At 41.0% G+C, this 15146-nt stretch overlaps 1 protein-coding gene across 2 annotated transcripts in view; it reads left to right on the top strand.

Annotated features, from left to right (window-relative positions):
• The window catches only part of PCCA (propionyl-CoA carboxylase subunit alpha), a 447530-nt gene that overhangs the window by 331400 nt on the left and 100984 nt on the right, over window positions 1-15146 (top strand). For both annotated transcript variants that reach the window (XM_069970721.1, XM_069970720.1), the window contains exon 20: window positions 11579-11677. In XM_069970721.1, coding sequence (XP_069826822.1) covers window positions 11579-11677 — 99 coding nt within the window. The remainder of the gene's footprint in view (window positions 1-11578; window positions 11678-15146) is intronic.

Here is a 15146-nt window from a genome sequence, read left to right as displayed (position 1 = left end):
GATAACTATCTTCAAATCTTAACTCATAAATTGGAACTGTGGTTCAACAAATTAGCAAAAATCTTTAGTAGAAGGAAACCTGTGATATACGCTATTAGAATAAGATGCCTCTTTATTCCTGAGGCAGTTTCCCCTCCTCCAACCCCCACTGATCATTTATTCTCAATTCAATGATAAAATCAGAGACAAGATGGGTTATCAGATGAGGGATTCAATTATTTGCTGACCTCAGACATCTAGTGCTGTGAAAGGTAAGTTCATAGGTGAATCTTACTGAGAGAACCTACACAAAAAGCTGGTAAAAATTCTGTTTTATAATAGAAATACTGCCTTCCCCCTCATCTAAACAAATAATTAATATCTTATTTTGAAAATCCGCTTAAAAGTACAGGTATGCAATAAATGCAGTTAAGATTTTTTGACAACTGTGTGATCCAGTTTGTTTTCTTGCCACAAAACATCAGGCTATCTTAATGACCCTTCTATGCAGATGTGTAAAAATGACGATAGATGCATGATCATGTCTCTGTTCAGATGCCTGCACAGTGGTTTCCTTCTTTCATCAATCAAACATTTTATGAGCACACATGCATTGTGATGAAATGGTTAGCAATCATTGTCCTTTCAACTACAAAAACCACTTTATTGTCTAGTTCTGTTTTCCTGTAACCTATTATATTTTTCCTCTGGCTGAACTGGTCAAATGGAAGCTGGCATAATCAGATATGAAAGTAAAATGAGATAATATTTTCCAGTGTCGTAATGAAGAACGAAAAACACTGCTGATCCTGTAATGTATCCTGTATGAAATCAAAGTTCATAAGGTGATATTAATTCCCACCAGTGATATCATCTTTAGATCTGTCACTTTTACACATTTTATAAAAGTCAAATTTAACTATAGACCATTCAAAAGATAAATAAAAAGCAGTAATTCCATCAAATTCATATTGTTAATAAAACAATATAAATGGTCTGAAGTAACATATTCTATGTGTGTGTGTGTGTGTGTGTGTGTGTATATATATATATATATATATATATATATATATATATATATATATATATATATATTATTCCTATTTTGCCAACAGGAAGCACTTTTTTATTGTAAAATTGCAGTAAGGGTTTTGTAAACTCGACCACATTTGACAGATACTGTCTTTACCTTTTTATTTATTTATTTTTTTATTGTTGCTGGATTAGAATTATTCTACTCATGTATGCCTGTTAGTATAATTTCTTGGTAATGAAACAATGAGTGTTTGAGAACGTGAATCATGATAGCAAGGTTCCTCTCTGCTTAATATTAAGTATTCCGGATATACCATATATAGCACCTAATGATTGGTTCAAAATGCCTCCTGCTGCTACAGACCTCTTTAGCAGTGTGCCATTCAAAAGACAGTTAATTATTGAATATTATTTTGAACGCTGACAAAGCATGTGCTATGGATTTTTTTCCTCGTTTGCCTATGTGTTTTAGCTCAGGTTATAATTTCTAGTAATAATTTATAACTCACAGCGGTTGGTGAAGCGCCTATTAAATTTTTACACTATGCTGTGAAGAAATTAACCACAGAATTTCAAGTGTGGGTTAGTATGTTCAGAGTTAGATTTTGAAAGGAAAGTACAGCATTTTTTTGCTTTCTATGTCACAACGTATGTATGTAAAATGTTACCATATCTGCAGTAAACGGCAAAGAAAACAAACACAGTGCGGCATTTCTCCTACTATAGGCATAAAGAAAAACTATTTTATTAATGCTGAAAAGAGAGAAACTTTCAAGTGTTACACTGGAAAGGATCTATTAGACCAACACTTTTCAAACTGTGAGGTGCAACTTGCAGTCTGATGAGGAGCAGGGTCCCTGCCTGTGACCACCTTTGGCAGAGAGCAGGGAATCTAAAGCAGAGACAACACTGCATCATGAGTGTAGGCTCTGTACAAACAGGATTAGGGACCTGCAGTGATGTCATGGGTTATGGAGTGGGTTATGGAGACAGGAGTGCTGCACTGTGGTGCTGGTTTACAGGTGGAGCAGTATATATTTGTGCAGTGTTGGTTTGGTTATACAGGTGGAGCAGTATGTACAGAGAAAGCATACTTACCTGATTACTATCAACCTGGGGTTCTTCAGCCGGTGCCACCTTTTCAGGCCGATTAGCAGGCCGTCAGTCATCCATCTAACTCCACTATCGAGCCAATGAACCAGTAAGTAAAAAAGAAATTAAGACTGCAACCGGAGCTCCAGGGTCCACAAACATCAGGAGTTTTGAATGGCAGTCATTCAAGGAGAAGGCCTACTGTTTACTACAGGGGAGAAAAATGTCTGTAGTCCTGTAATGATCACAGAGAGCTGTCCATCCTGTGCCCAGGATAGATTGTTATTGGTTTTAATAGTAAAAGTAGTTGCTGAATACACACTTTGCATCTGCAAATGGGAATCACAGGAAACTGATTCTTCTGTGAGATGAGGGTTCTAGATGTATGGCTCATCTAGAGGGATTTAATTTGTCATTACATATATATATATAAAAAAAGTACCCCCAGCAAACATATAGTTAATGTCTGCCTTATGTATACTGTTATTTTCATTTTGCAGCTTCAGTTGCAGCTTATGCTTCTAAACTTCACTTTGACCTGGGGGAGGGGGCGCCCTGAGATCTGTTCTTTTACTTCCCTGCAGTAGTGCACAGGGGCGTGTACAGCCACTGGCCAATTGGCATTCATCTTCACTGAACCAGCCTGTGTAGATCAAAGGGAACACTGACATCACTTCCCGCATTTGGTCTCTTTTTTTTTTTATTTTTGCTGTTACAAAGGATCAAATAGCCTGAGGAGCCTTGACTGCCTTTTTCCAGTGAGACACCTAGTGGCCGACTTTATAGCATTGTATTTCATAGAAAGCAGCCAAAAAAATAAGTCAGTTGCAAAGATGCAGTATATCACCTCCCCTGCTGATTTATCATAAATTAGTGGTAATTACAGTGCCCATTTAAAGTGACACTGTCACCCCCTTTTTGCATTCTGACTTCTCTGCACAGGTGGAAAAGGTAAATTTAGCAGTTTTCATGCCTTATTTTATATCATACATCATGGTGCTCGTTCAAGTAAAAATTGATCTTTTATCAACTGCAGATTGTGCTGAGTGGGCGGGGCTTCATAACAGCAGCGCTTAGCCCCCTCAAGATATGCCAGATGTGGTCCTGGTGTGGCTAGTGGCTGGCCCAGTACACTGGGTAAATTAGCAGGACAGTACAGTAGTACAAATAATTAAATTGTTTCAGCGCTGACAGCATGAATGATCATGCTGGTTGTTTCAAAGTCCTTTCCATAGCACAACGCCCGTATAAAAGGACTGTGCACGGAACATGTGAATGACCACTCAGTGCAGTACACAGGGGTAAGGCAAAAGAAGTGCGTTAACAACAGGAAAGAGTTGAGGAAGGTGACACAGGCTTAAACACTGTGGGTCAAGTACTGACAGAATCCACAATACTGGCATAGGCTAGTACATAGGATATTAGGAATCGGCACACCTTTGGTAATGGATGTAAGACGCCACAAACGCACCAAGGAACAGGTTAAACCTGCTTTTACAAACGATGCTTAGCTGGGATTGGCCAAAGATAGGTTCAGGAGTGCACACACTTGCTCTTCAAATCACTGAGCAAGCATGTGTGCCCTGTGAGAGCAGTTCAGAAGTGTAAAGAGGTCAAGGCTAAAAGGGCTGGTCACTGGTCGGAGCTGACCGTTGCCGTTACAAACTAGAATATTGGTGGCATAGTGGCCAAATTGGCTTCACACGATGCGATTATGAGTAGCCGATCTCTCAGTAATCGAGTGCCAATTACATAGATCAATGCAGTACATGTACTGCATTGATCCCTATGAGCAATTCTGGTGTTTATCATATGAGTTCCCTAGGGGGACTACAAATTTAGTGTAAAAAAAAAAAGTGTTTTTCATTGTTAAAAATCCTAATTTATAAATAAACAAAACATAATAAGCATATTTGCTATTGCGGAATCGCCCAAACTATTAAATTATCACATTCCTGATCCTGCACGGTAAACTGCGTAAGCGCAAAGAAAAAACAAAGTGCTAAATTGCATTTTTTTTCTGGTCGCATTACATCCAAAAAATTTTGAATAAAAAGTCACATATACAAAAGCAAGATAGCAATTAAAACTACAGATGTTACAAAAAATGAAGCAACAAATAGCCACATAGACCAAAACATTATAAGGATCAAAATAAAGCAATTTTAAACACTTTTTTAAGTTTTTATTTTTAAAAGTAGTAAAATAAAATTAAAGTTATATAAATTGCTTAACATTATTTCAGTTTTGTTTTTTTTTATTTCACCAGGCAAATAATTTTTTTCCTGTTTTTGCAGCATATTTTATGGAAAAAATTAAGTGTGCCTTTGCAAAGTACAGTTGGTGTCGCATATGGGTCTGTAAGTGAAACAATGCAAGCGCTATGGCCTTGTAAACACAAGGAAGATAAATCAAAAGTGTGGAAATAAAAATTGGGGGTTAAAAAAAGCTGCCTAGCAGATATCTTATTGATTACATACATTATTTGTAAAGTTTTTTTATTTTACAACATCTACAAATGCATCCAGCTAGCGTCCTTATATCTAAATTAAGAACACCTCTTAAATATTTTGCCTAACATGCTGGGTTTAGTAATTGTAATGGAAAGAGATTTGTGTGTGCTCCAATAATATAGTGAGGAATTTTTTTTTTTCCCTCTGTGCCAAAGGATGTAGGTAATTTGTTTCCATTATAAAGTATTTCAGGTTGTGCTCTTTGTTTTCCTCTGGATTTATGTGCATTGGAAAATCAAATGTTCCCAACAAATCATAAAAAAAATAATCTTTCATATTTACATTTACTGTATTGTTTGTGCTGAATATTATTTGTTTATACAGTATGTTAGATTTTTTTGTTGTTGAATATCAGTCAGCTCTAGCATACCCTGTATAGGATGGTAATGCTGTTTAGTTTACTAATTGTGCCAAAAAAGAGTAAACATTGTATAATAGTTTAGAAGTCATATTGAAGAACTTTTCATGCCACTAAGGAAAGCTAATATTTCTTACAGTTGTGTCTTTGGTATAATGTATTAGGCTATGTTCACACAACGTATATTTTCTTAAAAGCACGGACGTTGTTGCAATTGGCTTGAAAGTATGAAAATATACTTTGCCTTTTCTTCTATGGAATCCCGTCCGGAGCATATACACACAGTTTTTTCTGCGGACGCTATTCAGTGAATAGAAAACTCTGTCAGTGTACACTGTGGAGTGAGCGGCTCTGGCCACTCGTCCATTGTGTGCAGTGGGGAGTTCTGATGCGGGTGCACAGGGATGCGCCCGCATCTGAACTCTGTGGCCCTAAAGATAATCTGCAGTACTGGCTGGGAGGATCGTTTCAGAGAGCGGGCAGGTAATGGTACTTTGCAATGATAGGCTTAATTTTATATTTGTGGTGCAATTGAAAATAAAACACAATTTTTTTTATTTTGGGGGGGTTGTGTTTACGTCGTTCACCCTATGGTAAAACTGCCATGTTATATATGTTTCTGAAGATGTTAAAATTACAATGATATGCAACTTGCATGACTTTTATTTTATCTGACTGCTTTTAAAAAATGTAAATCTATAGAAAAAAAACCTAAGTATTCCTTAAAATTGCCATCATTACAACACCTTTATCCTTTGGTCTCTGGAACTGTCTAAGGTGTCATTTTCTGCGCCATGATCTTTCCTTTCTACCGGTACCTTACTTGCGTATAAGTGACTTTTTGATCACTTTTTATTAAAATTTTCTGGATTTGATGCGACCATAAATGCGCAATTTGCGCTTACACAGTTTACAGTGCATGATCGGGAATGTGATAATTTAATAGTCCTGTATTTATGCACGCGGCGATACCAAACATGTTTATTTATTTATTTTTATTTATTAAATGGGAAAAGGGGGAGGGAGATTCAGACTTTGATTAAGGGATTTTTTTTATAAAAAACTTTTTATACAACTACACTGATCTCTCATACAGATTGGTGCAGTATAGTATACATAATACAGCACCGATCCATCAGATCGGTGCTGTATTTCTCTGGTCTGCAGCAGACCAGATGCATGGATTGACGAGCTGGGATCAACGTCAGTCCCAACGCTGAGCCGTGACCAGCTCAGAAGAAGGGATCTCCCCTTCGTGATCACATCACAGAGCGGAGATCCCACCACTAGACACCAGGGATGGTGCTCTGCAGGGCATTTAAATGCAACTGTCATGTCTGACAGCTGCATTTAAGTGTCCTTATTAGCGGGCGCGGCTCGGTCCTGGGCTGCAGAAAGCAGCCGGGATTGCGGAGGTTCGGAGTGGGGTTCTCGGCACGGCCCCTCTCTGTACCCCCCTAATAGCGCGATGACTTATGAGATAAGCCATGTGTCATTAAGGGTTAAAGGACAAGTGCCATGAAAAACTTTTTCCCAGTAATTGAAGCACATTACAAAGTTATATAACTCTGTAATATGCTTCAATCACCTATCTGTCTCCCTTCCCTGCCTTTTCCCCCCTCCACCCCCCACCAGGAAGTGTCCTGACTCACACAGACCTGATTACTCTCGTCACCATCACCAAGCTCTTCTCTCAGCTCCTTCTCCTGTTACACCAGCCTCCCCCCTCCCCTGCCTTGTCAGGTGACTCTGCTTGCTCAGCTCCCATTGGCTGAACAACTGCAAGCCATCACTTGTCACATGTCATGCTTATCTTCCCTCTGACTGACTCCGGCACATAGGCAGCCTCCCCCCCACCACATACCCTCTTTCCTGCTGCCATGTACTCAGTGAAGGAGTCATGTCACTAGAGAAGATAAGCTGAGCAAGCAGAGTCACCTGACAAGGAGGGGAGGGGGAGGCTGGTGTAACAGGACCTAGAGCAGCCCTCCTGCTGATGACTCATCTTCACAAGAAGGAGCTGCCTGGTGACGATGACGACAGTCATTTAGGTCTGTGTGAGTCAGGACACTTCCTGGTGGGGGGTGGAGGGGGGGAAACACAGGGAAGGGAGGCAGATAGGTGATTGAAGCATATTACAGAGTTATATAACTTTGTAATGTGCTTCAATTACTGGGAAAAAGTTTTTCATGGCACTTGTCCTTTAATATATATTATGATATCAACAAAAAAAACAAAGAAAAACCCTTGGTCAGCTCTCCTAGAAGACTTAAACTGCAGACACACAGAAACATAAAAAAATGCACAACAGCAAAAACAGCTGCTAATGCCAAAACATAAACTGAATTAAGATATGAAAATCGTTAAAAGCAGCCCTTACAACTGCTGAAAATAATCTCTATAAAATAATAAGGCTGTTGGCCTATCATTTGCAAATAATGTGTACCATCCCACCACCATAAGGTGGCCCCATACACGTGATGAAACTTACACTAAACTCTGGCCTATTCTGGGCTAACAATAAGCCTATACTTTGGGCATCCAGGATCCAACTAATGCTGGCCTTAGTAACTCCCAGTGTGGGTGGATTGAGCGACCATATAGAGGCAGTCCCCCCCTGCCTCTGCTTGGTTGTTTACTCCACCCATCCCACACTGGGGGGTATTTTGGCCAGCAGTTAGTTGGATCCTGCGTATTATGATACTGCCAAATTTTTTATCGCATTTCAACAAGGTCAAAACAAAACTTTTTGGCCTTCCTTTAAGTAATGTACCTTTTATATATACTAAGCATATACTTATTTCAAAAGCTGTCCCGCCATACCTGCTAGGTTTAGGGGAAAATGCGTAATGTGAACCTCACCTAATTCAGCCTCACAAATCTTTCTGTTGTTCTAATAGCTTACTGCATTGCATTGTAAACTGTATGTTCCTGAAGTGTGGCCTTTCTAGCTCACAGATGATTGCCTACACTAGAAACAGTTCTAACAAACTCCCAGTCTTGGGATGTCTTAGTCTGGGTTTTCAGTGTTTCCATGAAAATATTTTATTATACAGAGATAAAGCATTTAAACAGAAGTGATCCTGCATTGATGACTAGTTAGTAACAAGGCAATTTCTCTTTTGAACATCTGTATCATAAAAATGAAAGTCTGTCTGTCCTCTATAGACTTCGAAACACCTGAACCATTTGACCCCAAATTTGGCACACAGATACATTGGGTACCTGGGAAGGTTAGAGCGAAGGTCCCGTTCTTGCCAGATGTACAGGAGTGGAGGGGGAAGAGCGCCCCATAGAAATGAAAGAGAGAATCTCACACAGTTGATATAATTAGTGCTGCAGCTCTCCAGCAGTAAACGGCAGTTGGAAGCCTGAGCAACCAATAGGATTACTACTTTTATTTTCACAGGGAGCTGGAATCTGATTGGTTGCTAGGGCAGCTGCCTCACAACAGATCCACAGAAATAAATAGAGTAAGGGTGCCTTCACACCTACCGGATCCGCAGCTGATTTCACGCTGCAAATTCGCTGCGAAATCTGCTGCGGATCTAGTGTCATTCAACCCTATGACACTACCATACTACTGGTAGCAGGATTGACATCCCGCTGCGAGTATGTAAATGAACCCCCTTGGCGGCCGGAGCGCAACTTACACTGACATAGGCACCCATCATCCCGCCCGCACAGACCGCTGTTAGATCGTGCAGGCTCCCCTCCCGTGTGTTCAGCCCTGTGTTGCTGCTGCCAGGCACGGCTCTGGACGCTGCACACACCGCTCCAGCTTACTTCGGGGGGGGACATCCAGAGCCGTGAGGAGAGAGCCGTGCCCGGCAGCAGCAGCACAGCGCTAAACACTAGAGATGAGCGAACCTTCCGGATTTCGCTCATCTCTGCTAAACACACTGGAGGGGAGCCTGCTTGATCTAACAGCGGTCTGTGCTGGCGGTATGATGGGGGCCTCTGTCAGTGTAAGTTATGCTCCGGCCACCAAGGGGGTTAATTTACATACTGGCAGCGGGATGTCAGTATGTAGTATCATAGGGTATAATGACCCGCGCATTTTGCTGCGAATTTGCAGCGTGAAATCCGCTGTGGATCCAGTAGGTGTGAAGGCACCCTAACAATGTATATACAGTGTATACAGTAAGGGACTTACCTGCCTGGTGGTGGTGTTGGGGAATGTATACAGTAAGGGGGGTGTTAGGGAATGTATACAGCATGGGGGCTACCTAGGGGGGTTTATACAGCATGGGGGACTACCTGAAGGGGGGAGTGTATACAGCATGGGGGCTGCCTGCAGGGGGGAGTGCATACAGCATGGGGGCTACCTGAAGGGGGAGTGTATACAGTATGGGGGCTATCTGCAAGGGGGGCAGTGTAATCAGTATGGGGGATACCTGCAGGAGGAGTGTATACAGTATGGGGGCTACCTGCAAGAAGGAGGGGAAGTGTATACAGTATGGGGGCTACCTGCAAGGGGGGGAGTGTATACAGTATGGGGGCTACCTGCAAGGGGGGGAGTGTATACACTATGGGGGCTATCTGCGGGGGATGGAGTGTTTACAGTATAGGGACTACCTGCAAGGTGGGGAAGTGTATAGAGTATGGGGGGATACCTGAAAGAGGGGGGGAGTGTATACAGTATGGGGGAAACCTGCAAGGGGGGTGTATAGAGTATGGGGGCTACCTGCAAGTGGGGCAAAGTGTATAGAGTATGGGGGCTACCCGCAGGGTGGATGGTGTATAAAGTATGGGGGCTACCTGTGGAGTGGAGTGTATACAGTATGGGGCAAACTGCAAGAAGGGGGGCAGTATATAGAGTATGGGGGCTAGCTGCAGGGTCGGAGTGTATACAGTATAGGGACTACCTGCAAGGCAGAGGGAAGGGGGTGTATAGAGTATGGGGGCTACCTGCAAGTGGGGGAGAGTGTATAGAGCATGGGGGCTACCCGCAGGGGTGGGGGGTGTATACAGTATGAGGCCTTCCTGCGGGGGGAGTGTATACAATATAGGAGTACCTGCAAGGGGGGAGGGGAGTGTATACAGTACTGGGCCAGATTATGATGATGCAGGATTGTGTATAAACTTATTTTTATAAGCTGCAGGTTTTCTGCACACACACACACACACACACACACACACACACACTATCTGCATTCGGCGGGGGACACCCCCAAACTACACACTACAGGTATACAGGACCCCAGAACTATACACTACAGGTATACAGGACCTCCACCAACTATATACTACGGGTATAGAGGACCTCCACTAACACTGTCAATGTTGTATATAACCAGGCTCAGCATAACACTACCAATGTTGTACATAACCAGGCTGTATATAACACTGCCAATGTTGTATATAACCAAGCTGAATATAACACTGCCAATGTTGTATATAACCAGGCTCCGTATAACACTGTTAATGTTTAATACCAGGTTGTATACTGTATAACACTGCCAATGTTGCATATAACCAGGCTGTGTATAACACTGAAAATGTTGTATATAACCAGGCTCTGTATATAAAACTGCCGATGTATATAACCAGGCTCTATATACAGTCTGATCACATGATGACATCTCAGTTTGGCTATTAGGTATTTAGGATGTTTAAAGTTTTTTGTTTATTTCTAACCTACAATTTACATAAACAGTGCAGAACTGTTGGGTTATATAGCGTATAAAGGGATATATAGGGCTCCTGACGATTTCCCCCATAAACAAAAAAAAACAAGGGCATAGATTTGCCTTCTGGGCACTCTTGAAACAAATCTAATTAACGCACTGACACTTTACACTCGGGCAGCGCCAGGTACATTTTCTAGTATATACTAAAATACAAACAATACACAGTCATTGAGATGTGAAAAGATGGGCAATGTTTTCAAAGATGTAAGAAGACCAAAAAAAAGAATAAAAGAGTAAAAAGAGTGAAGAAAAAAGATGTTGACTAGATAGGCATTAGTGTCTTTAAAAGCTTAAAATACTGTCCAATTACCATGAGTATTCGCTGCATAAAATATGAAGTCTTTTAACCATCTACATAGAATTAACATACAACCTTTGATGCTAAATGAAGCCCTGCTGTCAGATATTAATCTACGGTATGATGATGATTTTCCGAAAGAATGACTAAACCAGGTGTAGCATAAAATTCCCCAGTAATTAGAGTTTCCTATTAATTAATACAGCCATGTACAACTCACTTAAGTAATACACAGCTCTGTGCCTTGGAGAGTATATTATATGCAAGGCTTGTTTTATAGCTTGCAAAGTGTCACCTCAACGTATTGAAATTACCTGTCTAATTGTATTAAATGTAGCATGTCTACAAATGTCTTCAGTGTGGCTGGCGGTTTCTTGTTTGCTGAAATCACTTGATGCTGCATTATCCAGAGGCAGCTGTTCACAGGTCCTTCACCTCTCCCCGGAGATGACTGGATGCTTACATAGTTGGACCCTGTCGTATAGAAGGATTGGTTAACATGACAGGTTGTTTAAAAGCCATCTGTTTAAAATACCTTTTGCTTTGTGTGCAGTAATGAACTTGAGGAAAGCTGTCTTTTTATTAATAGTCTGTTATGATGTCCAAACAGGTGGAAGTTGATGGGACTAAAGTGAATGTGTCTAGTGAGTGGAATCTGTCTTCGCCGTTAATGTCTGTCAGGATTGGTGACAATCAGAAGACTATTCAGGTAAGTACTCTAATTCCATTGAGATTAACAGCATAACTGACTGATCACCTAAGCATTATGGTCAGCAATGTTTTTCAATTTTTTTTTAAACTGGAATGTTTATAGCAGTAGTCCCAACCAGTGGCTAGGTAGCTACATGTGGCTTGCAACTCCATGCTGTGTGGCTCACCGTAGGAGTCTTGTGTTACAGCCATATGCTTTGGCATTTTACGATCTTGAAGACATATCGCAACCAATAAACAATGTTAGCTTGAATAGTATAATACCATGTTTCTCCACATTTAATATGTCTCCTCTCCTCTCATAATTAAATATGCCCAGAAAAAAATATTTAGCATATTGTTACAGAAGAAATACAGAAGTTAATATTTGGTACAGAAACCTTTGTTTGCAGTTACAGAGGTCAGAGGTTTCTGTAGTTTTTGACCAATTTTGCACACACTGCAGTAGCAACTCCTCCACACAGATCTTCTCCAGATCTTTTAGGTTTCGGGGCAGTTGACAAGGGCAAAAACAGCTGATCTCATGTTCCCTGTATGCAGTAGCTGGTGCCACTTGCCAAAAGTGGTTCAAGAGGGGAGATACCAGTTACTGTCTCCAATGGGACTCACTTTCTGTTTTGCCTCATACACAAACACCAAGGCCAATTTCATAGATAGCCAATTAACCTGTTTGTGGTGTGGAACACTAATTGGTGTAAAATATGGAAACTGGGGGAAATTCATCAACCACCTACACCTGCAATTTAGCGCAAAGAAGTCACACTTTTTTGTGCAAGCTCCCTTTTGTGTACAATTTGCGACTATTCCTGTTTTCTCCAGCCACGCCAAGTCTACCAAAGTGGAGGGGTAATCTGCAGCCAGACTAAGAACAAAGGGATCGGGCTGTAAAAATCCCACACACACCTGACGCTTCTCTTCACTGGCGACAAACTTTTGTACAAGATTACATGGCGATTTCTCTCTATGCAGCCTAATACATCTAGTCCGATGTTCTATGATCAAGCAGATGTTTCTGGTTGTGCTTACAATCACAGAAGAAGAATGTGGCAGTGATGCAGGCTTTTTTCCCCCTAAAAACAGCAGATTTATTCTTTACCTGTATGCCTGTACTTTCTTTTCCCTTGTGACACCAGCCCTTTAATATTCAAAAACTGTCCTTATGCGGTCCCCATCCCCAGAATTAACACATAGATACAGTATCTGCATTATATAAAGTTTGTTGTTTATCTAGTGTTCTGTGCTGGAGAGAATACAGGAAATTTATCACTCTTTATTTTGATTGCATGATTGTCTATGTTTCTCAGATCTCCTAGTGATAACTTGAATGAGCCATGACAAACAGTTGATATACTGGGCTAGACTTGTTTTGTATGATTTCACATTTGTAATCCACCTGGGCACAGCTGGTAGCCATCTCAACTAGGCCATTATTAGCAGCCTATAGAAAGTATCTCAAATAATGATGTCCTTTTTTGTGATCACAAACTCATTTATGTTTCAAGCACGATGAAGGTAGTCACCCATTTCAAGCCCCCTCTGCTAAGCAGATCGTACTATGCACTAGCGCACAGTGAATAAGTCATTGATGGCCAACTAGGTGGAACTAATTTTCTGTGGCAAGGGAGCTGGGTTAGGAGGAGCTGCACTTAGTCCTCTGCTTATTTAGAAGAAACGACAGATTATATTAATTAGTTGTGAACTGGTGAGAGGTTACACTGATACTGGTGGAATAAATAATTACTATTTGTCTAAATATATGTCTGTGTGTCATACCCCCTCTCATTTGCCTATGTATAATCTGTTAATTGACATTTGTGGAGAGTCAAGCAGAAGTAAATCAAAATGTATAGATTTATGTTCACCTTATATGCATCATGTTTTTAATGATTTAGAAGCACTGCGCCTATATACTTTATATACTTTTTATTTTAAAAAGATTTTGACAACCAGTGTTTGATTGCATTATTCTCCCTTTTGATGATCTTTTGCATTACTTGGCTTGAAAATAGGGAAAGAAAATAATATAAATAGACCAAAACTACCTAAATTACACTGAGGCTACACTACAAATTATTTTTATAATGCCACTAATGGAGTTTAACTATTACACATTATTACTAATCAGTAACACTACACAAAGTCTCCATATAGCCCTAGTCTTAATGTGTTGATTTACAGTTTTTACCCTTTAGCCCTTTAGATGGCAGAAGACTTTACTGAAACCTTTTTAAGCTCTGTTCATATCGCATCTGGCTGCTGCATCAAAAGTATACATTAGGTGTATTTACCGACATATACCTCTCATGGAAGGCACAGACATATGCAACTATATAGCCATTCAATGGCATACATAAGCAAGAATCCAGTACCAAATCCAGTACTAAATAAAAGCATATACATATTATGTTTAAGGTTTTATTGCAGTGGATTACTATATAATAGTGTCTATAAAAATATAAATACACTGCTTAATAAATTAAAGGGAACACTCAAATAACACATCTTAGATCTGAATGAATGAAATAATCTCATTGAATACTTTGTTCTGTGCAAAGTTGAATGTGCTGACAACAAAATTACACAAAAATCATCAATGGAAATCAAATTTATTAACCAATGGAGGCCTGGATTTGGAGCCGCACACAAAATTAAAGTGGAGAAACACACTACAGGCTGATTCAACTTTAATGTAATGTCCTTAAAACAAGTCAAAATGAGGCTTAGTATTGTGTGTAGCCTCCATGTGCCTGTATGACCTCCCTACAACGCCTGGGCATGCTCCTGATGATGTTGCAGATGGTCTTCTGAGGGATCTCATCCCAGACCTGGATTAAAGCATCCGCCAACTCCTGGACAGTCTGTGGTGTAACGTGATATTGGTGAATAGAGTAAGACATGATGTCCTAATTGTGCTTAATCGGATTCAGCTCTGGGGAACGGGCGGGCTAGTCCATAGCTTCAATGCCTTCATCTTGGAGGAACTGCTGACACTTTCCAGCCACATGAGGTCTAGCAGTGTCCTGCATTAGGAGGAACCAAGAGCCAACCGCACCAGCATATGGTCTTACAGGGGTTTAAAAGATCTCATCTCGGGACCTAATGGAATTCAGGCCACCTCTGGTGAGCACATGGAGGGCTGTTTGGCCTTTCACCTGTTAAGAGCATGTGGTGCCAGTGGCGAATTTGCCAATCCTGGTGTTCTGTGGCAAATGCCAAGTGTCCTGCACGGAGTTGGGCTGTGAGCACAACCCCTATCTGTGGACGTCGGGCCCTCATACCATCCTCATGGAGTCTGTTTCTAACCGTTGGTGCTGACAGATGCACATTTTTGGCCTGCTGGAGGTCACTTTGCAGGGCTCTGGCAGTGCTTCTCTTGTTCCTCCTTGCACAAAGGCAGAGGTAGTGGTCTTGCTGCTGGTTTGTTGCCCTCCTAGAGCCTCCTCCACGTCCCCTGGTGTACTGGCCTG

Source organism: Dendropsophus ebraccatus, chromosome 5, assembly GCF_027789765.1.
Source record: "Dendropsophus ebraccatus isolate aDenEbr1 chromosome 5, aDenEbr1.pat, whole genome shotgun sequence".
Taxonomy (NCBI): Eukaryota; Metazoa; Chordata; class Amphibia; order Anura; family Hylidae; genus Dendropsophus; species Dendropsophus ebraccatus.
The sequence above is the reverse complement of the archived record's forward strand: the minus strand, read 5'-3'. Positions and strand labels throughout refer to the sequence as shown.